Source organism: Mauremys reevesii, linkage group 4 (genome assembly GCF_016161935.1).
Source record: "Mauremys reevesii isolate NIE-2019 linkage group 4, ASM1616193v1, whole genome shotgun sequence".
Classification (NCBI taxonomy): domain Eukaryota; kingdom Metazoa; phylum Chordata; order Testudines; family Geoemydidae; genus Mauremys; species Mauremys reevesii.
The window spans coordinates 126,719,590-126,747,184 of record NC_052626.1 but is presented as its reverse complement, the minus strand read 5'-3'; the positions used below and the strand labels follow the sequence as shown (position 1 = coordinate 126,747,184).

Sequence of the window (27,595 nt, the reverse complement as noted above, 5' to 3'; positions counted from 1 at the left end):
CCTTGCAACTCAGGCCCTAGAGCCTGGGATGAGGGGGTGGGCCTGAGAGCCGGAATTGCAATGTCAGAGCAATGTACATCTCCTATATGGCCTCACCCAGCCCTCACACTGCTTAGTTTCAGAAATGCAGAAAGATTAAAAAGAGGTAAGGTTCCACCACGAGCATGGCCGTGCCCCAGAAGGCTTTGCTGGAACAGTGTCTTTGGTGGTACTGGGGCCACTGCAACTGGTCAGCTCCCTTTATGGTGGGAGGGCAGGGTTAGTGCCAGTGTGAGAGGAGGCAGCCATGTTGAGATGGAAGGCAAAGGCAGTGCTACATGGGAGAAGGGAGAAACTAACTGATCCCCCCTGCCCCTCCCGTAACCTGTAGCATGAAAACAGGATCAGTTTTCTCCTGCACAGATGAGATACCTGGGAAGGTGGAGGGATCTCACAGATCGCCTCAGCCAATGGTTTGTCCCTGCAAATAGAAAGAGGTGGTAGCAAGAATTACAATGTACCGCTCCTACGCCTGAGCCTTTTCACACCCCTGCTGTTTTTGCACTATGAGCCCTCTGCCACAGGGTGCTGCTGTCCGCATTGGCGGCAGTTCTGATCCTGTGACGGGACAGCTGGTGAGATCGGAGACAGGAGGCTCACAGCGCATGGCTGAGAAGACGGTGCAGAAAGGAAGAGGGATATATTTGAAGAGTGGCTGTTATGTAGAACGTATGATATGAATTCAAGCTGATGAGAGGGGACAGCCTTAGAGGGTAAAATGCTCTCTCCACGGGGCAGGTACAGCCTGGGCAGCAGCTAGGCAAGCGTCTTCCCCACACACTGGGTCTTGCCTCAGATGTGATATGAATGTCTATTCAGCCCTTAGCCTCTCTGCTGACACTGGCCCAAAAGCAGCTAATTTGTTTTGTGATGATGACAACACCTAGCTCTTATATAGAACTTTTCACCCACAGATCTCAAAGAGTTTTACAGAGGAGGTCATTATCATTATCCCCCTTTTACAGATGGGGAAACTGAGGCATGGGGAGGTGAAGTGACTTGCCCAAGGCCACCTAGCAAACCACTGGCAGAGCCAGGAATAGAACCCAGGTCTCCTGAGTCCCAGTCCAGGGCTTTATCCACTAGGAAACACTGCCTCCCTTGATGCTGTAGAGACCTGTCCCCTAGGATATGGACTAAGACCCACAATCTTCTTTTCTCGTGAGCCCCCAGGCAGTGTTCAGGTGGAAATGACTCTTATACGAGAGAGAAGGGGATTCAAGTTACTCCAGCACTGGGAGAACCTTCTGAGGAGAGGATGGACCTCAGCTTAGCCACAGGATAAGTAAACTACTTTTCTCTTGGCATGTGTCCCATAGGGAATGATACCACTAATGAACAGAGGAGTACTTGCCTCTCTTCCTTGTCATGAGGCTGAGATACCCTGCCCCTCATAGCACCCAGATGCCCTTGGGTCTCCTGGAGCTGGATGTGAATTTGCTGCAGCTGGTTCTCCAGGTCCTGGTTGTTTTCTTTCAGCCTCTGGTTCTCGCTGGTGGCAGCGTGCTGCTTGGTGCTGAGGCTGTGGAACTGGGTCTCGAGCTTGGAGGAGAGAGGAGGTGGCAGATTCAGGCACTCATAAAGGAGCCAGCAGGAGGGTGTTAGATTTGCCAGCTGCATATGTGGAAACCTGTTAATAATGAACTGAGCAATCCCTGGGGCCAAGTTCCCCACTGGCGTAAACTGGCGCAGCTCAAGGCACCGGTCTCCATTGCAAAAAATGCACCAACTCCTGTTTCAAACAGGGCTTGAAGGCTGGGTCCCAAACTAATGACACAATGGAGAAGCAGCTCCACATTCTACCTTCTCCCAGGAGCTAGTGCTCTGCTTGGTTAGAGTTGGTGAGGCTGATTGTTAAGGCCTGGGTTTTATTCACTAGTGTGGAATGTCCTAGCCTCTCGGTATTGTACCCCAACTCAGCAGGAGGGTAACGGTGCAACGGATGGGAAAATGTTCCTGGCGATTTGCACTGCAGACCTTTGCAATGTATTCTGCATTGGTTCTGTGGGTGGCATTTCCACAGGCATCCGTGGACCAAGACTGTGCAACAGAGAACTGCACTGCAAGGCCCGGTGCGTTCAGCATCACACCCAGTACCTTCTGCCCAGGCATGTCTGGTACATTTAGAAGCACAACTCTGTGTCTTTGCCCAGGCATGCCTGGAATATTCAGCATCACAGCAGGTGCCTTTTGCTTGGATGTGCTTAGCATACCCAGAAGCACAACACAGTCTACCTGGTATGGTCTTCAGCACAGCAAGTGCATTGCATCTGGATATAGCTGGGACACTCGAGCAGCAAGCAAAGGGTCAATATGTGGTATTTTGGTACTCATATGCTTCTGTCAGAGACCAGCTCCAATAAAAGGGGCCTGAGGAACAGGACTTGATTGGCTGAGCTAACAGGCCAGGGATCCGGTTGTGACACTTGTAGCCTGGGCTAATGGAGGCGGGCACAGGAGATGCTTTCTGTGGAGTGACTCAATAGGAGCTGCTCTTTCATCTTAGTACAGAAGCAGTGCTCAGCATGGTGCCAAGAGGAGCTGTGCTGCTTGAGGGGCAGCCCATGCCCTCTCTGCTCTGTCTGCCACCCAAAACTGCGGTGATGTGGACATTCGCCCCTCTAGGAACTCAACTGAGTCCTCTGCAGGCCACAGAACATCTCACCTCACTTTGAACCACCAGCAAGCGCTGCACTTCCCCATCCACAACGTCTAGTGCTCTCTGCACCTCCGTGGTGTGCAGGTGACTTCTTGCTTTACTCTGGAATCACAGAGGAAATGTTAATGCCAGTCTCTTTAAATGACCAGCCACTCAAGGCAGGGGCAGCTCTAGCCATTTCGCCGCCCCAAGCAGGGCGGCACGCCGCGGGGGGCGCTCTGCTGGTCGCCAGTCCCGCGGCTCCAGTGGACCTCCCGCAGGCGTGCCTGCGGATGCTCCACCGAAGCCGCGGGACCAGCGGACCCTCCGCAGACACGCCTGCGGGAGGTCCACCGGAGCTGCCTGACGCCCTCCTGGCGACCTGCAGAGCGCCTCCCGCGGCATGCCGCCCCAAGCACGCGCTTGGCTTGCTGGGGCCTGGAGCTGCCCCTGACTCAAGGACAATTCCCTGATGCTACCCGGAGTAACAAATCCTCTCCACACTAGGAACTCAGTACACCGAGCAATCCTGATGGCTTTGCTCATTTCAGCAGGGCTGCTGCACAGCTCTAAGGGGGGAATGTCACCCTTTATGTTCAGGGGCCACAGGCATAGCTCAGAGGATCTGAGCCACAATATTAAGCTGAAAGTTAAATATTATTACTGTAACGCCGACCCACAAAGGGGCGTCGGCAGCGGGGATCAAACCTTGGATCTCTGGAGCTAAATGCATGAGCTTCTGCTACATGAGCCAAAAGACATCATTCTCTTAGCCAAAGCTGTAGCATGCTCATCAAGCTCTAGGGGGTCCAGGCTCCAGCCACCATTAGAGGGGGACAGAGTGCCATTCCAAGCAAGCAGGGGTTACACTTCCTTAGACTCCATAGGCAGGTTGGTGGCAACACTCTGTCATGGCAAACCCCTGGCAGCCTGGAGACCTGGACAGAGTGGGTCTAGTTGGCCATCTATCCACGTGGCTGCAGAGGGATTTTGAACAATAAGTTTAACACCAAGAATGACTAACATGTGCGTCGGGGGAGGGGAGGGTGACGTCAGACCATACAACAGAAACGGGAATGGTGTATGCTTCAGAGCCAGCTCAAAGGGGGCTGAGAGACTGGTGCTGTGGAGCTGGGTCCCTGAAAACAAATCGTCGCGGAGGAGGGAAGAGGAAGGGTGCTCTTGTGATGATGCCACATGACTGAGGTGCAGGAGATCTGAGGTCTGAGTTTGGGCAAGCCACTTGATCTCCCTGGGCCTCAGTTCCCCTCCAGTAAAAAGGATGTGATGTCACTTCCTTTCTCCCACTAGTCTCTTTAGACTGAAAACATTACAGGACCGGGACTGCTTTATTATGTGTTTGTACAGCACCTACTACAGTGGGGCCCAGATCTCACTTGGGGACACTAGGTGCTGTTGGGATATAAATAATAATCACTGGAAGCTTTGCTGGTGCATGTACCATCTTTGTTAAGGGCAAATAGGTTCCATATTATGACAAGAAGAGGTGAGGGAAGAATAGCCTCAACTTTATGTCCTAAATTCTCCTCCCAGAAGGAATCCGTTCACTCTAGAAATCCCAAAGTCACATTCCAGCTCCCAAAATCCAGGAGACCCAAGAACAGTTGTAAAAATTACACACAGGGTAGGAATGTGTGAACACACAGAGAGATTTTTTTTGAGAGCCAATAAACAGAGTCTTCCCTCTTTCTTTAGCTCTAACCTGAGATTGCCTGTGGGCAGCGTCAGAGCAGTATATATAATCCCTAGCTCCACCCCCTAATTACTATAACCACACTCATGGGAGGGCCTCCTTTTATAAGTAGGCTGCCCTGCATTTTGAATTCAGATACAGTCTGGGGTCAGAGAGTGGAAGGAAACAGGTATGTTTGCAGTGAAAGGCAGCAGGGTAAAAACCAAAGGACAGATGAAGAAGAAAAGGTGAATGTGGGGTTAGATCAAACCCATCAGAGTGGAGTGGTTGGTGAGTCTCTGCAGAGTCATTTAATTGGGCCCCTATTCTGAATCTGTCCAGACTGGCAGGTATATTCTTGGGGGAAGTTTTCTGTTAAACAGGTTGGACGGGGTTGCAGTGGGGGATATGGAGCAACTTGCCTGCCCTGCCAAGACATGGCAGGGATGACTGCCCAGGAGGGAACCATGTAGTCCTGAGCCCAGTTACTCATGGTGGTGGATGGATTTGATCCTGCTGAGCCTCTGGTTTGAGGTTTGATGTATTTTTGAGCCCCAGCTCATCCTTGCGAATGTTCAGGAAACGTGGGTGTGGCTATTCAACCAGCGGGGAAGCTGATGACCCTCCCCTGCACCTGGCTGGCTCCTGTTTTTGTTCTTCTCTTTTTCAGGGAAGGTCTGACTGTGTCCGACCCTCTGGTCAAATACCATGGAAAAGGCCAAATCCCAAAGCTGGCCACATCCCAGCAGCGAATCCAGAGCTGCCCAGAGGGGGGCAAGTGGGGCAATTTACCCCAGGCCCCGGGTCCTACAGGGGCCCCCACAAGAATATAGTTTTCTATAGTATTGCAACTTTTTTTTATGGAAGGGGCCCCTGAAATTGCTTTGCCCCAGGCCCCCTGAATCCTCTGGGCGGCCCTGAGCGAATCCCCAGCTTCTCTGCAAAGTTCTTCCCAGTCCACCTGCCAAATGTGAGGCCAGAGAGGCTGTGAGAGCACAGCTCTGCTGATGGAGCTGTGCCCCAAACAGGGAATACTCAAGCCCAACCCCATAGTTTGGGTTGAGAGGCCTCCCCTCAGCAGGATCCTCGAAGAGGGAATACCACCATTGTTAGGAGGGAACTATACCTCCCTCCGTCCATTGCCACGCACGGGAGCTGGTCGTGACCAGGCCTGTCCGGGTTGTGAACCCACCTCATGCTGCAGGCGCTGCTTTTCCCGGTTTATTTGCTGCTCCATTTCCTCGTACAGCTTCTGCACCTCCCGGTTGTGATCAGTGACCCGTCTGGCACAAGGGAATGAGCAGGCAGCTTTAATATGGGTCTGTTTACACCAGGTCTAGTATTTGAATGGGAATGTAGCACTGGTGAAAGGGGACCGATCGTTACCCCTGGAGACCTCTTTCCCTACAGAACCAGCGCAACCTGGGCAACAGCTGGCCAAGCTCCTCCTCCTCCACACTGCCCTTGTCTCAACCCAGCTTCAACCCCAACCTGGCAGGGGCCAGGGCCACTCTCAAAAGTAAGAGGGGCATTCAGTCTCCATTCGAGAGCCTGATCTGACACACATCTAACTCCATCGATTCCAATGGGGGTGGATCGGGCCCTGAATCCTTTGTCTCACTACTGCAGTAAGAGGACCCGCTGCAGAGGTGGTTTTGAAATGTGGAAATCTGTCCACTAAGGCCATTTCACATAGGCCAACAAATAGGCCTTGGCAACATCTGATCTGGGCTACACTGGAAGTGGTAACATGGAGGCCAAAGGCGCCATAGCTGATTATTAACCCCTGCAGCCATCCATTCTCCCAGAGCTGCGAATGCTGAAAGCAGCTCCTCCTTCCTTTGGTTTCTCTTTCTCGCAGCCCCATTCTCCACTCATCTCCCCTTCTGTAAGCGGATCCCCCCACGCCAGCCCCACCGTGCCACTCACTTGTTCAAGGTCAGCTCCAGCGTCACCTTTTCCCTCCGAGCTTCCTTGATCCGGTGCGTCATCGTGGCCAAGAACTCCTCCAAGTTCCCCACCAGGTGAGGCTCGTCTTGACGGAGCTTCACCCACAGCCTCCAAATCTCTGACTGGCTGAGGAGGGAGAGAAAGAGACGTTGATCTCCCCTCGTTTGGAGGTCAGGCTAGATGATAAGAATTGTCCATTCAGGCTTGAAGCACTAGGATGTTTCATGCTTAATAGCATTCAGATCCCATTGGGTCTTGCAAGCTAAGCAAAGTTGGAGCCTGATTTGATCTGTTGGCGATAGCTGGGAGAATCTTTGCCTTGGGGTCTAGTTGCTGGTTAGATGTGGGGAAAGATCCCCTGACAATACCTGTAATCCCATAAGAGAGAGCTACAGAATGGCACAGCTCCTGTGGCTCCTACTCTTAGCGCAGTTAGACTCAGACTGAGGCTTGGGAGCCACAAGGGGATCTTTAATGTCTTCCCTGCAGCTCTTCGCAGCACATGATATTAAAACCCTGTGTGATTTAATTATTAACCTAATCTAAGTAGGGATGCTCTTACTGTGTTGTTAAGCAGTTGTAGAATACTTGGTCAGTCATTTTGCTGTGAGAATAACATAGAGCTATATAAAAAAAGTAAATGAAACGATGAATTCACATGACTGTGGTTCTTTTGGGTCATATTGATCGCTAATTTGTCCCTTGAACCACTGTATCACTGCCATAGTAGTAGGTGGACAGATGGGTTGTAAAGACTGGAAAAGGTCTGTTAAAGGACTTTGCTGAAGGCTAGAGGAAAGGGTTTTAAAAGAATTTAGGGGTTGTGGATAGGGAACATGGGCAAGGGTGAGAATTTGGACTTGTCAAAAATGGGATTTCTTTTCCACCAGAGTTTCCAACATAAAATATTTGTTTGCTCATTCAAAATTTTTCCTGCCATTTTCCAACTTTTTGGATGAAATTGTTCTTGCTGTTGAAAAGTTGGGTGATTGTCAGCAATACAAAAATATTTGTGTTGTTTAAAAAGGCAATTTTCATTGGACAAAATGTCTCAGTGAAAAGTTTGTCCACAGCCATAGTGACAGTCCATCGGCAGCATGGACCTGGAATGGAATTGGGGCATAGGCGCCGACTTCCACTGTTCCCGGTGGGTGCTCGACCCCACTCCTGTCTGTGGCCCCGCCCCTGCACTGCCCTCACCCTGCCCCCATTCCACCCCCTTCCCCCAAATCCCTGCCCCTACCCTGTCTCTTCTCCATCTCTTCCCCTGAGAGCACCGTGTCCCTGCTCCTCCCCCCTATCTCCTGGAAAGTCCTAAGCACCGCCAAACAGCTGTTTGGCAGCGGGAAGCGCTGGGAGCTAGGCAGAGGAGGGGACACAGTGCGCTCAGGGGGAGGAGGAGGTGAGGTGAGGTGGGGCGGAGGGTGAGGGGAGCTTGGCTGCCGGTGGGTGCAGAGGACCCACTAATTTTTCCCCAAGGGTGCTCCAGCCCCGGAGCACCAATGGAGTCGGCGCCTATGAATTGGGGTACTCTGCAGAACCTGCTAAGGGGGGATACATGCCCTTCCCCAAGGATTCAATCACAACACATGTAGTACACAGGCCAAGTGTGTCTCTGTCCCCCTCTGGTGCCAAGCCATGTAAGAGATTTGAGTCTGCTACTGCCTCTGAGCTAATGGAATTGGTCCTTCAGCGCAAGCACTAGGAGCTCATGAAGCTGGTGATCCCAAGTTCAACCCCCTGATGATGACCCTCCCATAGAGACAAGTGGTAAGATTGTGTTTATGCTCAAGGCCTGATTCTCAGTTCCTCTTCCTATCTTTGGAGCAGGGATGGAGAGGGCAGGCAAAGGTGGCCTTAAGCCATTCCTGAACTCCCTAGATTCACACACATGGTAGCCTGTACGGAGAATTGAGCTTGGCCAATGTGTTACATGTGGATTCCACCCTTCTCACAAGCTTTAACCATAATATCATGTAGCCCCATCCCAGCCCTGAACCCCCTGCTAGGTGCTAAATGAAGGTGTGGCTGGGGCACTTTTACTCTTCAAAGATATTTTCTGCTCCCAGTTGGTCCATGAACGCTCTGAAGCATTTTCTTTCCTCGCTGTCTGCTTCCTCCAGGGAGTAGTCTGTGCGGGACATGTACACCCTCCTGGAAGCTGTCTTCCTCCTCCTGTGCTGCCTTGTCGCAGTCTGCAAGCTCAGGAACTGCTCTGCCAATAGACGACCAAAACTACATCAATGGCCAGATGCAATACAACTGTGAAGCACCAAGGCCAATGTCTTCCCACGTGGGTGCTCAAAGCTAGACACCTAAATCTACCTTTAGATGCCTACGTAAGGTGGTTTTCAGGGGCTCTGGGCACACGCAGTTCCTTTTGGTTTCTGCATGCGCAGCACCTCTGAAAATCAGCCCTCCTGATTCAGAAGCTCAGGGCGTCATTTCAGAAAGCTGGTGGAGAAGGAAACTGTCAGACTAGGACATCAGTCTTGCCTTCCCCATGTAAAAGAAGGAAGCAGCTGAGTGAACTTTTGCCAGCCTCCCGGCACAGTCACACTTGGGTTGGATTGATTGATGGATTTAGAATGGAAGAAAATGGTGCATTATGGGAAGACATTCTGAACAGGGGCCTAGGGCCACAGGCAAGTTTGGGCCGGTGAGCCATGCTGGGCAGTTCCGGTACTTGGGCAGCAGGTGGCCAACGCCCAAGGTTTGGGTAGGTGTGTCATGCTGGGCATTCGACGCACGTGGGCAATGTGAGGGAGTCCAGGCATCTGGAGCAGAAGGAGTACTATGTTGTGTACCTGGGGCAGCCTGTGGGCATGTCAGGCACTTGGCATGGATAATGGGCTAAGTGAGGGAAAAAGCCCATTGCTCTTATGAAAGAGACAGCTAGCCAGTCTGAAGTGTTTGGCAAATATTCTCTAGGCACTAATAAAATCATTGCAGCAAAGCGTTGCCCTGCTGTGGTAAGTGAACTTTAAATCTTCACTAGCCTTTTAAGGCTTTGAAGAGCAGAACCGAGGGCTTCATCTTTGCACGTGTTCTGAAATCACTACCATAGCGTCCATCCATGCCCCTTAAACTGGAAGTAGCACCAAGCCTTCTACCATGATCACTGTTGTTTGTACTGCTGTAGTATTAACTCTTTGAGTTCTCATGTCCCATCAGTGAAAGGCAGTAAAGTGGCACTTACTGAGCCCTGTGGTGAATTGCTCTGTAGTTAAATATCCATTCCTGTCGGTATCGAGACCATCAAAGACCAGCTCCAGCTCCGCTGCGCTGCATGGGAAATCCTCCTTCTTCAGTTTCTAAGATCAGTGCAAACGTCTGATTAGATAGAGATGTGATTGACCTCGTGAAGAAGCTCAGGTGTAGGGACCTGCTTGCTCATTGTGAAGGCACTGTGCTTAAAGCAACAAGGTGTGATTGCGGCTTTAGAAATCTGGTCTGTTGTATTGCTTGGGCCTGATTTCACTTCCTCACCTGTTTTACACCATTAATTTCAAGAGAGGCAGCTTAATCCAGTGCAGAGGGCACTGGCCTGGGTCTCAGGAGGCCTGACTTCAATTCCTGGCTCCACCACTGATATGCTGAGTCATTTCACCTCGCTGTGCCTCCGTTCCCCCCTTCTCTATTGAGACTGGAAGCTCCTTGGGCTTCCAGTCTAAATAGACACTGTAAGTGTGAAGTATCGAGACCAAAACTGAACAATAACCAGTGGTTACATTTTGCCCTTCCCTAGCACTGCCCATCCAAGCGCCTCCCGTATTAATTAGCTCTCCTAGTGACCTGTTTTAGACCTGTTTTACAGTGGGGGAAACTGAGGCATGAAGTGATGTGACTTGCCAAAACCATGAGTCCGTGGCAGCCCCCTGGTCTAACCACAAGCCAACATGGCCTCCCTTGCTCAATGTTTTTTGGCTCAGCCTTTACTTGGGTAATTTGCTGAACATGGCCTGACACTGAGAGGTGTTAGTTGTCCTCAACTTGTACTGAGGGGAGCAGAATACCTTAGAGAACCAGACATTATATGATTAATAGTTTCATATATCTATATCTGCAACACAATAATAATGATTAATAATTACATAGCACGTGTCAACCTTAGATTTCAAAGTGCTTTATGAAGGCAGGAAAGTTGCATTCTCCCCATTTTACAGATGGAGAAACTGAGACACAGAGCAACGTGACTTTCCCACTGCAGCTCAGTGGCAGACCCAGAAACAGGACTGAGTTCCATTCCCACATGCTGTCCATCAGGGCAGTCCTGCTCTCAGTTATACCTCCTTGGCTTCTATGGGCTTTTCACTAATGCCTGAATTTGGCCCAGTGAGGTCATTGCATAAACCTGCAATTTACCTGCATGTCAGCACGTGTGATGAAACCTTTCTGGTCCTTGTCGCATTCCTGGAAGAATTCTTGAACCTTTTCCATTATTTCAGGTGGGAACGGCTCCTCCTCCGGGATCGAGGATGTCTTTGCATCACCAAACACATCTCGCAGCTGCTTTCGTCGGCTTGAGCCCAGCTTCCTGGGCCTCTTCTGCTCCTCCATGGCTCTTTCAATGTGTAAGAGAGAAATCAGAGGGCACCGTGCTCCCCTTCATCTTCTCAGATCTCTTAGCAACAGGCTTTTAATTAGATTAGCTCAGAGGGTCATAGAACTCTTACACTGAGAGGAGGGACAAGCCTGTTCTGCTATTGATGGGAAGAAAAGGGGAATGGACTATGTCTGAATTAGAATAGCCTAATGGGGACTGAATGGCTGAGGGTTGGCAGTGGGACAGTCTCTGATTGTCCAGTGCAGACCTGGTCCTCATCAGTTTGGAGTAGAACATGCCACCGTATGATTGTGGTCCCTGTGTGAGAGTCTAGGTCTCAACCCAGTGGCTTCTTCCCTGCACCTGGCAAACCTAGGCCTAAGGGATTTGCTCAGTCACACAGGACATTCAAGGCAGAGCCAGGAATTAGACACAGATCTCCTGACTCCCAGGCTCAATGATTTACTCCCAAGACCATCCTACCACTCTGCCAACACAGACAGAGGACTGCAAGTTCGTCTACACAGCAGGAAAGAACCCTCGGCAGCAAGTCTCTGAGCCTAGGTCAAGTGACTTGGACAGTGTAGATGTTCCCACTGGGGCTGGAGCCTGGGCTCTGAAACCCAGTGAAGGGAAAAGTCTCAGAGCCTGGGTTCAAGCCCAAGCCAGAATAACTACACTGCTGTTTTTAGACCAATAGCGCAAGCCCCAGTCAGCTGACCTGGGCTCTGAAACTTGCTGCTGTGGCATGGCTTTTTTTTTTTTTTTTTTTGCAGTGTAGATGTATCCAGAGGGTCCCTGATTTGGTCCCATTGCCCAAGGCCCTGCTTCAGCCTCTCTCTTTGAACACTGTGAATCTTAGGGTTTAGCTACATTTACCAGAGGATTGACACACAGCGTTCGATGAAGACCCACTAAATTGACCACAGATTGCTCTCCCATCAACTCCTGTACTCCACCGGATCGAGAAGAGTAAGGGGAGTCGATGGGAGAGCTCCTGCACTAAGTAGATCTAAGCTACGTCGACTTGAGTTACGCTATTCACGTAACTCAAATTGTGTAGCTTAAATCGACTTTTCCCTGTAGTGTAGACAAGGCCTTAGTGGCGTACAAATTAACAGCTTAGGACTGGCTAGCTTTGCTGAGGTTCCTGAACTGTTAGGTGAGTTTGGTCTGAATTCTGAGTGAAACTGGCTCTCCTGAGGGCTTCAGAATGAAACGAATGTAGCATTGCCTCTCACGGGAGTTCAAAACCCCCGAGTCAGGCCACCAAAAATCAGGAAATTGGCTTAAAAATAACGAGATTTTAAATATATAAATTTGATAATCTTGGGAGAGGTTTAAGGTGCGCTCAGGTCATGTTTCCAAGCTTGTCACGTCTGCCGTCAGGGCTAAAATTTTACTTTAAAAAAATGACAGCCAAGAGTCCTACAAAAAGTGGAAACTTGGTCAAATTACAAAGGATGAATATAAACAAATAACACAAGTATGTAGGGACAAAATTAGAAAAGCCAAGGCACAAAATGAGATCAAACTAGCTAGGGACATAAAAGGAAACAAGAAAACATTCTACAGATACATTAGAAGCAAGAGGAAGACCAAGGACAGAGTAGGCCTATTACTCAATGAGGGGGGAAGACAATAACAGAAAATGTGGAAATGACAGAAGTGCTTAATTACTTCTTTGTTTTGGTTTTCACCAAGAAGGTTGGTGGCGATTGGATGTCTAACATGATGAATGTCAATGAAAATGAGGTTGGATCAGAGTCTAAAATAGGGAAAGAACAAGTCAAAAATTACTTAGACAAGTTAGATGTCTTCAAATCACCAGGGCCTGATGAAATGCATCCTAGAATACTCAAGGAGCTGACTGAAGAGATATCTGAGCCATTAACAATTATCTTTGAAAAGTCATGGAAGACGGGAGACATTCCAGAAGACTGGAAAAGGGCAAATATACTGCCCATCTTTAAAAAGTGAAATTAGGACAACCTGGGGAATTACAGACCAGTCATCTTAACTTCTGTACCCGGAAATATAATGGAGCAAATAATTAAGCAATCAATTTGCAAACACCTAGAAGATAATAAGGTGATAAATAACAGTCAGCATGGATTTGTCAAGAACAAATCATGTCAAACTAACCTGATAGTATCAGAGGGGTAGCCGTGTTAGTCTGGATCTGTAAAAGCAGCAAAGAGTCCTGTGGCACCTTATAGACTAACAGACATATTGGAGCATGAGCTTTCGTGGGTGAATATGACAAAAGCTCATGCTCCAATACGTCTGTTAGTCTTTAAGGTGCCACAGGACTCTTTGCTGCAACCTGATAGCTTTCTTTGACAGGATAAAAAGCCTTGTGGATAGGGGGGAGTGGTAGATGTGGTCTGTCTTGACTTTAGTAAGGCTTTTGATACTGTCTCGCATGACCTTCTCATAAACAAACTAGGGAAATACAACCTAGACAGAGCTACTATAAACTGAGTGCATAACTGGTTGGGAAATCGTTCCTGAGAGTAGTTATCAGTGGTTCACAGTCATGCTGGAAGGGCATAACGAGTGGGGTCCAGCAGGGATCAGTTCCAGGTCCGGTTCTCTTCGATATCTTCATCAATGATTTCGATAATGGCATAGAGAGCACGCTTATAAAGTTTGTGGACAATACCAAGCTGGGAGGCATTCCAAGTGCTTTGGAGGATGGGATTAAAATTCAAAATGATCGGGACAAACTGGAGAAGTGGTCTCAATTAAATAGGATGAAATTCAATATGGACAAATGCAAAGTACTCCACTTAGGAAGGAACAATCAGTTGGACACATACAAAATGGGAAATGACTGCCTAGGAAGGGGTACTGCAGAAAGGGATCTGGGGTCATAGTGGATAATAAGCTAAATATGAGTCAATGGTGTAACGCTGTTGCTAAAAAAGCAAACATCATTTTGGGATGTATTAGCAGGAGTATTGTAAGCAAAACACAAGAAGTAATTCTTCCACTCTACTCCATGCTGATTAGCCCTCAGCTGGAGTATTGTGTCCAGTTCTGGGTGCCACATTTCAGGAAAGATGTGGACAAATTGGAGAAAGTCCAGAGAAGAGCAACAAAAATGATTAAAGGTCTAGAAAACATGATCTATTGAAGACTGAAAAAATTGGGTTTGTTTAGTCTGGAGAAGAGAAGACTGAGAGGGGACATGATAACAGTTTTCAAGTACATAAAAGGTTGTTACAAGGAAGAGGGAGAAAAATTGTTCTTCTTAACCTCTGAGGATAGGACAAGAAGCAATGGGCTTAAATTGCAGCAAGGGCAGTTTAGGTGGGACATTAGGAAAAACTTCCTAACTGTCAGAGTGGTTAAGCACTGGAATAAATTGCCTAGGGAGGTTGTGGAATCTCCATCATTGGGGATTTTTAAGAGCCGGTTGGACAAACACCTGTCAGAGATGGTCTAGATAATACTTAGCCCTGCCTTGAGTGCAGAGTCTGGACTAGATGACCTCTTGAGGCCCCTTCCAGTTCTATGATTCTCACATAATAATCACAGAGTCCTGGAGCTGGGCAGTCAGAAAAACACCAAATATCACTAGACTTGTGATAGATTCACAAGAGTAGGCAACGCTGGGAGAGTCCACATGGAATTTTGGTGGCTTCAGCTCCCCAACCGAGTCAAAAGCGGGCAGTTTGGGCGGAGTTTTATCTTGAGTTTGTTAGGTTGATTTGAAACTGAAAGTTAAAGCAAAACCAAGAGGCTGATCTCATGGTGTCGTTATTAACTATGCTCACTGTTACCGCCCCCGAATATGTGCTAGATAAAGCAGGAAAGTTACAATGGAAGGTTCCTTTCTAAAGAGCTGACAGGTTAGCTTTAGACTGACTTAACGAGAGGGGATAGCAAAGATGAGGGTTACAGCATCATGTGGATTCTGAGGGCCTGATTCTCAATTGGTCCATTCCCACCCTTGGGGAAGGGATGATGAGGATGGGGCAAAGGTGGCTTCAAATCCTGTTTGTGCTCCTTGTAAGCTTTGGCCACGCAGGGGCCTTCCAAGTTTTCAGAATGGAGAAAGGTAAATAATGGTGTCCCCTAGGGGTCTGTCCTGAGCCTATTTAACATAGTCATAAACAATCTGGAAAAAGGGGTAAACAGTGAGGTGGCAAAATTTGCAGACGATACAAAACTACTCAAGATAGTTAAGTCCCAGGCAGACTGCGAAGAGCTACAAAAGGATCTCACAAAACTGGGTCACTGGGCAACAAAATGGCAGATGAAATGTAATGTTGATAAATGCAAAGTAACACACATTGGAAAACATAATCCTATATACAATGATGGGGTCTAAATTAGCTGTTACCACTCAAGAAAGAGATCTTGGAGTCATTGTGGATAATTCTCTGAAATCATCCACTCAGTGTGCAGTGGCAGTCAAAAAAGCAAACATAATGGGATAGATAATAAGATAGAAAGGGATAGATAATAAGACAGAAAATATCATATTGCCTCTATATAAATCCATGGTACGCTCACACCTTGAATACTGTGTGCAGATGTGGTCACCCCATCTCAAAAAAGATGTATTGGAATTGGAAAAGGTTCAGAGAAGGGCAACAAAAATGATTAGGGGTATGGAATGGCTTCTGTATGACTAGAGATTAATAAGACTGGGACTTTTCAGCTTGGAAAAGAGGCGACTAAGGGGGCATATGATAGAGGTCTATAAAATCATGAGTGGTATAGAGAAAGCAAATAAGATTAAGCCTCTGCCCAGTTTGATGGTGTTGTTAATCTTTGCTCATTTTGTGCATATCCTTCTTCTTCTGTAATCCCTCCTACGGGCTTCACGGTTCTGAGCCATCCCAAAACAGAAGCTACTGTTCTGAAATATAGGAGAAGTTCTACAAAAGATACGGCTTCCCCCTAAATTCTGAGGGAGCATCTTTTTGGGCCCCCATCCTACAAAGACTTACATGCTGAACTTTGAGTGTGTGCATCAGTGTTGGCAGAACTGTGGCTCTGAGTCTCCAGAGCCCTCTGCTCAGAGCCCCTCTGTCTTAGGGCCTGCTGTAGCCCCATGACCTTAATTATCTGAGCACCTCACAATCTTTGATATACTGATCCTCACAATGTCCGTGTATGGTAGGGAAGTGCTGTTCTCTAGCTGTAAAACAGGGATAAAGATACTGACCTCCATTGTAAAGTGCTTGGAGATCTGCTGTTGAAAAGCTCTAGATAAGAGCTCGATATAATAATTATCCCCACTTTACAGATGGGGAACTGATGGTGCGTCCACATTGCAGCAAAATACCCCATAGCAGCGAGTCTCAGAGCCTGGGTCAACTGACTCGGGCTTGTGCTACAGGCTAAAAAAATAGCAGCATAGACATTCCCGCTCAGACTGGAGCCTGGGCTCTGAAAGCTGGCAAGAGAGGTGGGTCTCAAAGCCCGGGCTCCGGGCTGAGTGGGAATGTCTGGGCTGCTATTTTTAGCCTCATCGCACAAGCTCAACTCAGTTGAACTGAGCTCTAAGACTTGCTGGTACAGGGTTTTTCTTGCAGTGTAGGTGTACCCTGAGTCACACAGAGACTATGGTTTCAATGGGAGTTTGGCACCTAAATACCTCTGACAATCTCAGCATAAGTGACTTGCCCAAGGTCGCATAGGATGTGTGTGGCAGGGAAGGGAATTGAGCTCCTGAATACAAGTTAGCACCCTACCCCCCAGGCCGCCCTTCCTCTCATTATACGTTGCCTGAAGCTGTCCCCAGAGGCTGTTCTTCTCTGTTCGTTCTAAACAAATTATATTTGCATGGGAACTAAAGGAGTTAACCGTTTCACACTAAGAGGGGGAGGTTAGGCGGGTCTGAGTGAGAGAGCACGTTAACTTCAGCATGTTGTGTGTTTTGTAATGGTTAGGCAAAGATGCTGATAAGCATCCAGACTTCATAGGAAACGAGTTACCAGGCCAGAAGACTGTCTATAAACTAAAATAAAGATCGCTCAAACAGGCGCTTTTGGTCCAATTTTTACAGGCTTTCCCCTAAAAATATATCAACATAAAAGGGTTCCGATCTGCAAACCGACACTGCTATTTAAGGACTGGCCCAGTCCACAGAGTTTGGCTCCTAACTCTTGGTGGTTTGTGATGTGAATCTGTCTTTTGCCCATAATGAAATGAAACAGATGCTTCTACAGCAGATCGGGTCATGTGGCTTTAATGACACTTAGCAAATAGGCATGCTGTATGGGCTTTATGGGCAACTCATCTTCACACCACCACAGTGAGGTAGATGGGAAAGGTTAGTGTTATCCCTGCTTTATAGATGGAGAAACTGAGGCACAGACTGGGGAAGAGTTTGCATTTAAAAATGCCTAAGGGGTTTAGATGCCTGAGTGAAGGAGAGTGAATTAGGTGCCTAGTTCCCTTAGAAGCTTTTGAAAATCCCACCTAAATTGAGTGGGCCTAAGGTCACACATCAGGTGAGTGACAGAGCCAGGATTAGAACTGGAGACCCTCCCAAGCTCTTGTTTGTTTCTCCAGAGCATGCTGCCTCCTCGGTCTGGTCTTACTGAGCTGTCCTGCACCAATACCTATCCACGGGAGAGAGGGGTGACAAGCAAACAGGCAAGCTACCCTGACAACAAAGAGCACTTGTGAGGCATCCTATTCAGCTAAAGAGCAGAGTGGGTTTGGGATCTCTCTGGTTGTTACTTGGGTTTTTCAAGTAGCAAGACATGCACTAACTCAGCCGCAGCAGTTAGATGACTGATTGCATTTGAGACGCTTGCATGAGCCCGTTAATATCAAGATCAAAACATTTCTACTAGGGGCCTGATTTTGGAAATGTTTGGCACCCCTGAAAAATCCAGCCCTGATTAAATCAAATTGGGAGCCAAGTTAGAACAAACTTTTTTTTAAGCGACATGGAAACTATTTCTTTGTGCAGAAGAGTAGATCAGTTCAGGATTTTGCAGCAGATTTGGGGCTAAATCCGCCTCAGGAATAAAAAAGCAACCAAGGTGTAAACTGCACTTACCTTTCAGCAGTGCCTCTGAGAGAGGGTTTCAGACGTTGCAAAGTGCAGGGCACCTTCTCTGAAGTGAGTTGGTTCCTTTATTTCTTGCGGTAAGTTGGCACAGTAAGTGCAGAGGAGGGGTGCTGCTTCTGTTGTTATGTTTCATCAACCTGGCTCGGGCATGATCTGACATTTTCTTTCTCTTGCTCAACTCACTTTTCCGCTGTTGGGTTAAATATAACAGTTAGAGTTCCCTGCGTTTCCTGTTCACGAAACATTGCTTTGTGACCTTAACATAAGAAGACAATATTTAAAGGGACACCGCTGATATAAAACATAGAGATAGGTTCCAGATTTTCCAAAGTTCTCAGCTCCTAAGGGGAACAATTGAGAATCCCTCACTTATAACAAAGGCAGCTGCTGATGAACTTCTAAAAAATCTGTCCCGTAGATTGTAAGTGCTTTGGGGCAGTGATGTGTCTTTTTAATATGCCTGTAAAGCTCCAAGCACACTTTTGGGTGCTATGTCAATCATTCTAATTTAAATGGCCTTTGCCTGTATTTTCAAACCCCCACAAAGTCCAGATGTTTTGGGCTCTGGGGTTTTGGTTCAGTGCCATTCTACACTCTCTGGCTGGGAATTTCAAGGGCACACAAGGGAGGTCAGAAACAACCCTGACATTATAATCAAAGAGGCTGATAAAGGAGGTGCTGTTGTCATCATGAACAGGTCTGACTACCAAAAGGAGGTTGCCAGACAACTCTCCAATACCAAATTTTACAGGCCACTTTCCTCAGATCCCACTGAGGAATATACTAAGAAACTGCACCATCTACTCAGGACACTCCCTACACTAACACAGGAACAAATCAACATACCCTTAGAGCCCCAACCGGGGTTATTCTATCTACTACCCAAGATCCACAAACCTGGAAACACTGGATGCTCCATCATCTCTGGAATTGGCACTCTCACTGAAGGACTGTCCAGATATGTGGACTCTCTACTCAGACCCTACGCCACCAACACTCCGTGACACCACTGATTTCCTGAGAAAACTACAATGCATTGGTGATCTTCCAGAAAACACCATCCTAGCCGCCATGGATGTAGAGGCTCTCTACATAAACATCCCACACACAGATGGAATACAAGCTGTCAGGAACAGTATCCCTGATGATGCCACAGCACAACTGGTTTCTGAGCTCTGTAACTTTATCCTCACACACAACTATTTCAAATTTGATGACAATATATACCTCCAGACCAGTGGCACCACTATGGGCACCCACATGGCCCCATAATATGCCAACATTTTTATGGCTGACCTGGAATAATGCTTCCTCAGCTCTCGTCCACTCACACCCCTTCTCTACGTACACTACATTGATGACATCTTCATCATCTGGACCCATGGGAAGGAGACTCTGGAAGAATTCCACCACGATTTCAACACCATCAACCTCAGCCTGGACCAATCTACATGGGAGATCCACTTCCTAGACACCACGGTATGAATAAGTGATGGTCACATTAACACCACCCTATACCGAAAACCCACCACCCACTATGCCTACCTTCATGCCTCCATCTTCCATCCTGGACACACCACACAATCCATCGACTACAGCCAAGCGCTGAGGTATAACCGCATTTGCTCCAACCCCTCAGACAGAGCCCAACACCTACAAGATCTTCACCGAGCAGTCTCAAAACTACAATACCCGCACGAGGAAATAAGGAAACAAATCAACAGAGCCAGACGTATACCCAGAAGCCTCCTGCTGCAAGACACGCCCAAGAAAGAAACCAATAGAATTCCTCTGTCCATCACCTACAGTCCTCAGCTAAAACCTCTCCAACGCATCATCAGTGATCTATAACCCATCCTGGACAACGACCCCTCGCTTTCACAGGCCTTGGGAGGCAGGCCAGTCCTCGCTCACAGACAACTCGTCAACCTTAAGCATATTCTCACCAACAACCACACACTGCACCATAGTAACTCTAACTCAGGAACCAATCCATGCAACAAACCTTGATGCCAACTCTGCCCACATATCTACACCAGTGACACCATCACAGGAACTAACCAGATCAGCCACAACATCACCGGTTCATTCACCTCCACCAATGTAATATACGCCATCATGTGCCAGCAATGCCCCTCTGCTATGTACATTGGCCAAACTGAATAATCCCTACATAAAAGGATAAATGGACACAAGTCAGATATTAGGAATGGCAATATACAAAAACCTGTAGGAGAACACTTCAATCTCCCTGGACACACAATAGCAGATTTAAATGTAGCCATCCTGCAGCAAAAAAACTTCAGGACTAGACTCCAAAGAGAAACTGCTGAACTTCAGTTAATTTGCAAATTTTACACCATCAGCTCAGGATTAAACAAAGACTGTGAATGGCTAGCCAACTACAAAAACAGTTTCTCCTCCCTTGGTTTTCACACCTCAACTGCTAGAAGAGGGCCTCATCCTCCCTGATTGAACTGACCTCATTATCTCCAAACTGATTCTGGCCTACATATTTATACCTGCCTCTGGAAATTTCCACCACATGCGTCTGACGAAGTGAGTATTCACCCACAAAAGCTTATGCTCCAATACGTCTGTTAGTCTATGGTGCCACAGGACTCTTTGCTGCTTTTTACAGCTCCAGACTGACATAGCTACCCCTCTGATACTTGACAAAGGAGGTAGGCACCCTTTGAGTCTGGAGCGACTAACTGCCTTAGGTTCTTTTGAAATTCCTCACCTGCCATTACTAACCTGAATTTTAAAAAATCTAATTTAGTTTTCACCTTTTGGGCTGTTCTTTGGGACAGCGGAATTCGACCGGTCAGTGTGTCTTTTGCTTCAGTTTCCCTGATCTAGTGCAGAGAAGTTTCAAGACTTAGATCAGTGGTTCTCAACACAGGGTATGTATACTCCTGAGGGTGCGCAGAGGTTTTCCAGGGGGTACATCAACTCATCTAGATATTTGCCTAGTTTTACAACAGGCTACAAGTGCTAGTGAAGTCAGTACAAACTAAGATTTCATACAATGACTTGTTTAAACTGCTCAATATACTATACGCTGAAATGTAAATACATTATTTATATTCCAGTTGATTTATTTTATAATTATATGGTAAAAATGAGAAAGTCAGCAATTTTTTAGTACTAGTGGCTGTGACACTTTTTTGTATTTTTATGTCTGATTTTATAAGCAAGTACACCTCTACCCCGCTAGAGTTCGCGTATAGCGCGGTAGCAGCGGGGCTCCGGCATATAGCATGGTAGCAGCGGGGCTCCGGCGGTGCTTTAAAGGGTCCAGGGCTCCGGCTGCTGCGGGGAGCCCCAGGCCCTTTAAATCACTGCTGGAGCCCCACCGCCACTAGCCCGGGGCTGCAGCAGCGGGGCTCGGGTGACGCTTTAAAGGATCCGGGGCTCCGGCTGCTGCAGGGAGCCCCGGGCCCTTTAAATCACTGCTGGAGCCCTGCCGCCCCTACCCCGGGGCTGCAGCAATGGGGCTTGCTGGCAATTTAAAGGGCCTGGAGCTCCGGCTGCTGCGGGGAGCCCCAGACCCTTTAAATCACTGCTGAAGCCCCGCCGCCGCTACCCCGGGGCTGCAGCAATGAGGCTTGCTGGCGATTTAAAGGGCCTGGAGCTCCGGCTGCTGCGGGGAGCCCCGGGCCCTTTAAATCACTGCTGGAGCCCTGCCGCCCCTACCCTGGGGCTGTGGCGATTTAAAGAACCTTGGGCTCCCCGTAGCAGCTGGAGCCCGGAGCTCTTTAAATCACCGCCCTGCTGCCCCTACCCCGATATAACGGGGTATCAGCTATAACACGGTAGAGATTTTTGGCTCCCCACGACCGCGTTATAGTGGGGTAGAGGTGTAGTTAAGTGAGGTGAAACTTGGGGTACACAAGACAAATCAGCCTCCTGAAAGGAGTACAGTTGTCTGGAAAGGCTGAGAGCCACCGGCTTAGATGATGTGTGTAAAGTACGTTGGAGATGAAAAGATAAGTGCTAAATATTCTTCTTCTTCGAGCTGTCCCTGTGGGTGCTCCACTCTAGGTGACGGTGCGTCCCGGCGCTGTTGATCCTGATGATGGAAAAATCCTGATGATGGAAAAATCCTTACAGCTGCTGTCAGAGACGGGAAAGGCTAAACCTGCTCCCTCACGCTCCCCAGCCAGATCGGAACCGGTGGGGAGCGTTGCTTCACCCTCCCTGGAGCAGAGGCAAGAAGCACAACAGTCTCACAGAAGAGACTCTAACAAGGGTAGGGGGTCTTCCGCGAGATCCCTACCCTCTGTGCTGACAGCACCAAAGACAGGTGCCTCAGCTCTAATGCCTCAGCCATGGCTCTGACAGAGCACAGAGGCAGGGACTCGACCTTCCGCACCGGGAAGGTCCTTGTGGATCCAGTCCCCTCAACACCGCAAACGGCCGCAGCGCGGACACCTCGCTCCTCCTCGGCACCGCAAACGGCCACAGTGCCAGCACCGCCCTCCTCCTCGGTACCAACGGCCGCGGTGCTGACAGCACGCTCAGCTGCAACAGTGAAAACAGCAGCGGTGCCGACAGCATGCTCCTCCTCGGCACCGAGAAGAACGTCAGCACCGAGCCTGTCTCCTACCCGCGTACCAGCAGCAGACCCCCTGCAGGGCACCTCTAAGCAGTCTGCAGCAACACTCTCATTCTCACTTTATCCTACTAATGAGCTAGAGCAGAGAGCAGGCTCAGCTCAGCCCAGGGAGCAGGAGCAACAGTTTCTCACCCAAAGTGACCTTTCAGTGCCACCTGAGCCTCACTCTCCGCTCCTAGACACACAGGACTCATTTCTTGAACCGCCACTCTCTCCACCTGAACTGGCTTTCACTGACGGGGAACTTGATTTACAGCAGCAAGCGGAGTTCTCCCCTCCTGCGTCTCCTCCACAGGCGCCTCTACCACCTCAGGTGATGGCTCAAGGTCAACAACCTCAGTTTCCGTACTTTGCCCCCCAGTGGGCAGCACCTGGGTTCTCCTACCCTATGCCTTGGCCTCAGTGGTACCCGTGGCAACATCCTCCTACGAATCATCCTCCTTCCGTGCCTCAATCTCCTGCTCCGTCCACTTCTAGGGTGCCTGAATCCCCTCCTGAGACTAGGAGCTACACACCATATCCTGACTCACCGACCCCTAACTCTCTACTAGCCTTGGATGAAGCCCTCCTCCCTTCACCTCCACAGGCCATGGACGACTGCAAACAATTTCAAGAACTTTTTAGGAGGGTGGCACTCAGTCAAGATATCCCCTTAGAAGAGGTTCAGGAGACGCAACACAAACTCCTCAGAATCCTTCAACCGTCTGCGCCCTCAAAAATTGTGCTTCCTGTAAACGAAGCTTTCATGGAGCCAGCTGACACTCTCTGGCAAACCCCAGCCTCCTTAGTGCCAACTTACAAGAAGGCTGAACATAAATACCATGTCCCTGCAAGGGACGCAGACTTCCTATTTTCTCATCCACCACCGAACTCTCTTGTCATGGATGCAGTTGCACAGAGGACGAAACAGTCACAATATTGACCCACCCCGCAAGTCGCTTTGACGTCCTGGGCCGCAAGGTTTATACGTCCTCTACACTACATTTCAGAATTGCAAACTATTCTGCTGTCCTCGCCAGTTATGATTTTGATAATTACAATAAACTTTTTGAATTTGCCTCCTACATTCCAGAGGATAGAAGAGCAGACTTCAAATCAATCCTGACTGAGGGCCAACTGATTTCCAGAACGGCCCTACAGGCATCTTTAGACACGACGGACACAGCAGCCCGTACCACTGCAACTGCTGTGGTTATGCGTAGATCCTCATGGCTCTCCGCATCCGGCATTCCTAAAGAACTCCAGACCAAAGTGGAGGATCTCCCCTTTGATAAGGACAAACTTTTCTCCAGAAAAACTGATGAACTCCTCCACACCATGAAAGATTCTAGAGCGACACTGCGCACCCTGGGCATTCACCCATCCCTTCCCTGGAGACAACGATACCAACCCTACCAAAGACCACGCACACATCAGTACTATCGTCCTCAACCCAGACCATACGACACAACTAGGAATCATACTAGACCCTCCAAGTGCAGACAAAATCAAAATCAAGCCACCACCTTCCATCCATCGGGCAATAAACAACAGTTTTGAAATGTTGGTCAAGGGCCTGCACGACCACCCCTTGATTCCACCGCTTACTTTCCCATTTGGCCACCGCCTCCAGAATTTCCAACATGCTTGGCAGCGGATTACACAGGACCACTGGGTCCTCAAAATAGTTCAGGCTGGTTACTCCATCCCTTTTATATCCTACCCTCCTACCCTTCCCCCTTCCCCGTCCCTCTTCAGGGACCCTTCTCACAAGCAATTACTTTGCACAGAAATGGCACATCTTCTGCAACTAGGCGCAGTGGAACCTGTGCCGACGCAACATCAAGGGACAGGTTTCTACTCCCATTACTTTCTAATGCAGAAAAAGACCGGAGGATGGAGGCCTATACTAGACCTACGCCGACTGAACAAATTCGTGAGACTACAAAGATTCAAGATGGTCACACTGGGCACAATAATACCTGCATTGGATCAAGGGGACTGGTTCACAGCCCTCGACCTACAGGATGCTTACTTTCATACATCAATTCATCCAGCTCACAGATGCTTCCTACGATTCATAATCGGTCACGACCATTTTCAATACAGAGTTCTTCCTTTCAGACTCTCCACAGCACCAAGAGTTTTTTCCAAGACTCTAGCTGTGGTTGTGGCTCACCTCCGCAAACACGGGTCACACTGTTCCCCTACCTGGACGATTGCCTCATCAAGGGCAACTCCTATGGCGAGACACTTCAAGCTACGCGTTTCGCCATTTCCCTCTTTCACAGCCTAGGCCTCCAAATAAACTTCCAAAAATCCACCCTGACACCTACACAACAGATCGGGTTCATCGGAGCTCATCTCAACTCAACCCAGAGCAGGGCCTCGCTCCCATACAACAGATTCCTCGCTATCACGCAGCTCATACGCACGCTCTCTATTCTTCCCCTCATAAAGAACAAATATCTGCGGGTCTTAACAGACAACATAGCATGTATGTACTACATAAACAGACAAGGGGAAGCCCGATCACATTCCCTCTGCATGGAAGCCATTCAGCTATGGAATTGGTGCATATGACATCGAATACAAATCATCGCTTCCTACCTACCAGGCTGCCACAACTCTACTGCTGACGCACTCAGCAGGCACTTCTCGACAGAACACGAATGGGAACTGCATCCCGCAATACTCCAACAGCTCTTCTCCCTCTGGGGCACCCCATCAATAGATCTCTTTGCTACGACCCAAAACTGAAAATGCCCCCGGTTTTGCTCCAGAGCGGGACTCGGGAATGCATCCCTAGGAGATGCATTCCTCAGCCCATGGAACAACTACCTCCTGTACGCCTTCCCACCAATCTCTCTGTTACACAGGGTTCTTCGGAAGATCGCGGACGACAAGGCCCAGGTCATCCTTATTGCCCCAGCTTGGCCAAGACAGACGTGGTATCTCTACCTACTCCACATGTCCTCCCGTCACCCACGGGCTCTCCCCAACAGGCCAGACCTCCTTTACCAGGACAACGGACGAGTTCTTCACCCCCAGCTCCAAAAGCTCCATCTCACAGCCTGGTTCCTTCATGGTTCCAAACCCATGAACTAGCCTGTTCCGAGCAAGTCCAATATGTCCTCCTGCACAGTAGGAAAGACTCCACTCGTAAAACCTACCTGCAGAAGTGGAAGCGTTTTGCTCTCTGGCGCTCACATAAACACTTAGCACCCAATAACGTGACCCTCCCTAACATTCTAAACTACCTCCTGAAACTAAAATAGGACGGACGTTCGCTCAGCTCCATCAAAGTGCACCTGGCGGCGCTTACCACCTTCCATGACCTATTAGATGGGCACTCACTCTTTACCCACCCCACCATAAAACGCTTTCTCACAGGCCTGCAAAATCTCTACCCTGAAATTCACCCTACAGCGGCTGCATGGAATCTTAACCTCGTTCTTCATGCTCTCATGAAACCTCCATTTGAGCCCTTGGCTATCTCCTCTCATCTCCATAGGTCCATGAAAGTGGCTTTCTTAGTTGCCATAAAACATCGGCAAGGAGAGTTGGTGAAATGAGCGCCCTGATGGCCCATCCTCCCTACACAATCTTCTCCAAAGACAAAGTCACTTTGAGACCACATCCTAAATTTCTTCCTAAGGTGGTATCAACCTTCCACCTCAACCAACCTATATATTTACCTACTTTCTATTCCAAACCTCACAAGACTCCGCAAGAGGCAACCCTGCATACTCTCGACGTCAGGTGAGCAATCGCCTTTTATTTAGACAGGACTAAACCATTTCGCAAGTCTCCACGACTCTTTGTTTCCATTGCCGAAAGATCGAAAGGCATGGCTATCTCTAAACAACACCTATCCAAGTGGATCTCTGACTGTATCAGATCCTGTTACCGCGCGAAAAATCTTCAACCTCCCGAAAGCATTAGAACTCATTCCACTCGAGCCATGCCAACATCCGTTGCCTTCCTACACAACGTTCCCATTCCTGACATCTGCAAAGTGGCTACATGGTCATCTGAACACACGTTTGCAAAACACTATGCTCTCACGCAAGACACCACGGCTGACACCATAGTAGGCCATACAGTACTATCTACAGTACTCACTGCCGCATCTCCAAAGTCCCACCAACCATAGTGGGTACTGCTATACAATCACCTAGAGTAGAGCACCCACAGAGACAGCACTCGAAAGAAGAAGAGAAAGTTATTCACCTTGCAGTAACTGAGGTTCTTCGAGATGTGTGTCCCTGTGGGTGCTCCACTCCCCGCCCTCCTCCCCTCTACTTTGGAGTACTAGTAGGATTCTCCACAGTAGAGAAGGAACTGAGGAGGGTGTGGGGCACGTGCTCAGAAAGATTCCAACGAGGCGGAAGATACCAACTGACTGCGTGCGCCCCAACCAGGCACTGCTACCGAAAATCTCCAATCAACAGCGCCGGGATGCACCGTCACCTAGAGTGGAGCACCCACAGGGGGACACATCTCGAAGAACCTCAGTTACTGCAAGGTGAGTAACTTTCTCTTTTATTCATGGCCCAGAACTGAAGTGAAATGTCGAGTGCATGTTATGACTCTTAGATCAGAGATATTCATACTGAGCACTGATTCTTGCTCTCCAAAGCTGAGCTAACTGGAACATGAGCTTTGCACTGTCCTGCCTATGGGTGCTTTATGGGGAGGCTGAGCGTAAATGTCCCTAGGACCTTTGCACATAAATGGAAACATCCAACAGATCCTATCTTCCTCCCCGCTTAGGAGATCAAAGCCAAGCTTGTGCACTTACTGGTGAAGTGGTTTAATGTTAGAGATAGAGCGAGTGCCGTGTTCTCCACCTCCCAGGGCCTACCTCCAGCTGTAGAACCTACTTGGCAAGCAGCTTTGTTTGCTTGTGCATTGTTCTTAATGATAAGTTGCAGATAGTTCAAAATCTGGACAGCTGTTGCAGCTATGGGGCTCTTTGGGCCATTTGGAGAGAGGTCACGGAGGTGTGGGGGGTGGAATGTTAGTGTGATGGCAGCACACAATGGGAGGATTGTGACGTAGTCCTGCTCCTTGCTGTCTGATTT

At 48.7% G+C, this 27,595-nt stretch overlaps 1 protein-coding gene across 5 annotated transcripts in view; it reads right to left on the bottom strand.

The window, feature by feature from the left end:
• The window catches only part of RAB44 (RAB44, member RAS oncogene family), a 41,311-nt gene extending 13,824 nt beyond the window's left edge, over positions 1 to 27,487 (bottom strand). Inside the window, exons 1-10 of one of the 5 annotated variants that reach the window (XM_039535173.1) lie at positions 27,376 to 27,487; positions 17,897 to 18,098; positions 10,686 to 10,884; positions 9,520 to 9,634; positions 8,364 to 8,535; positions 6,300 to 6,446; positions 5,563 to 5,653; positions 2,705 to 2,800; positions 1,394 to 1,581; positions 412 to 460 (exon numbers count right to left, since the gene is read on the bottom strand). In XM_039535173.1, the coding sequence (XP_039391107.1) occupies positions 412 to 460; positions 1,394 to 1,581; positions 2,705 to 2,800; positions 5,563 to 5,653; positions 6,300 to 6,446; positions 8,364 to 8,535; positions 9,520 to 9,634; positions 10,686 to 10,880 (1,053 nt within the window). In that variant the 5' untranslated portion in view covers positions 10,881 to 10,884; positions 17,897 to 18,098; positions 27,376 to 27,487. Of the gene's footprint in view, positions 1 to 411; positions 461 to 1,393; positions 1,582 to 2,704; positions 2,801 to 5,562; positions 5,654 to 6,299; positions 6,447 to 6,882; positions 7,475 to 8,363; positions 8,556 to 9,519; positions 9,635 to 10,685; positions 10,885 to 17,896; positions 18,099 to 27,312 lie in introns of those variants that run through there. The other 4 variants (XM_039535174.1, XM_039535172.1, XM_039535175.1 and 1 more) reach the window with 4 other exon arrangements.
• Between the last annotated feature and the right edge of the window lie 108 nt (positions 27,488 to 27,595).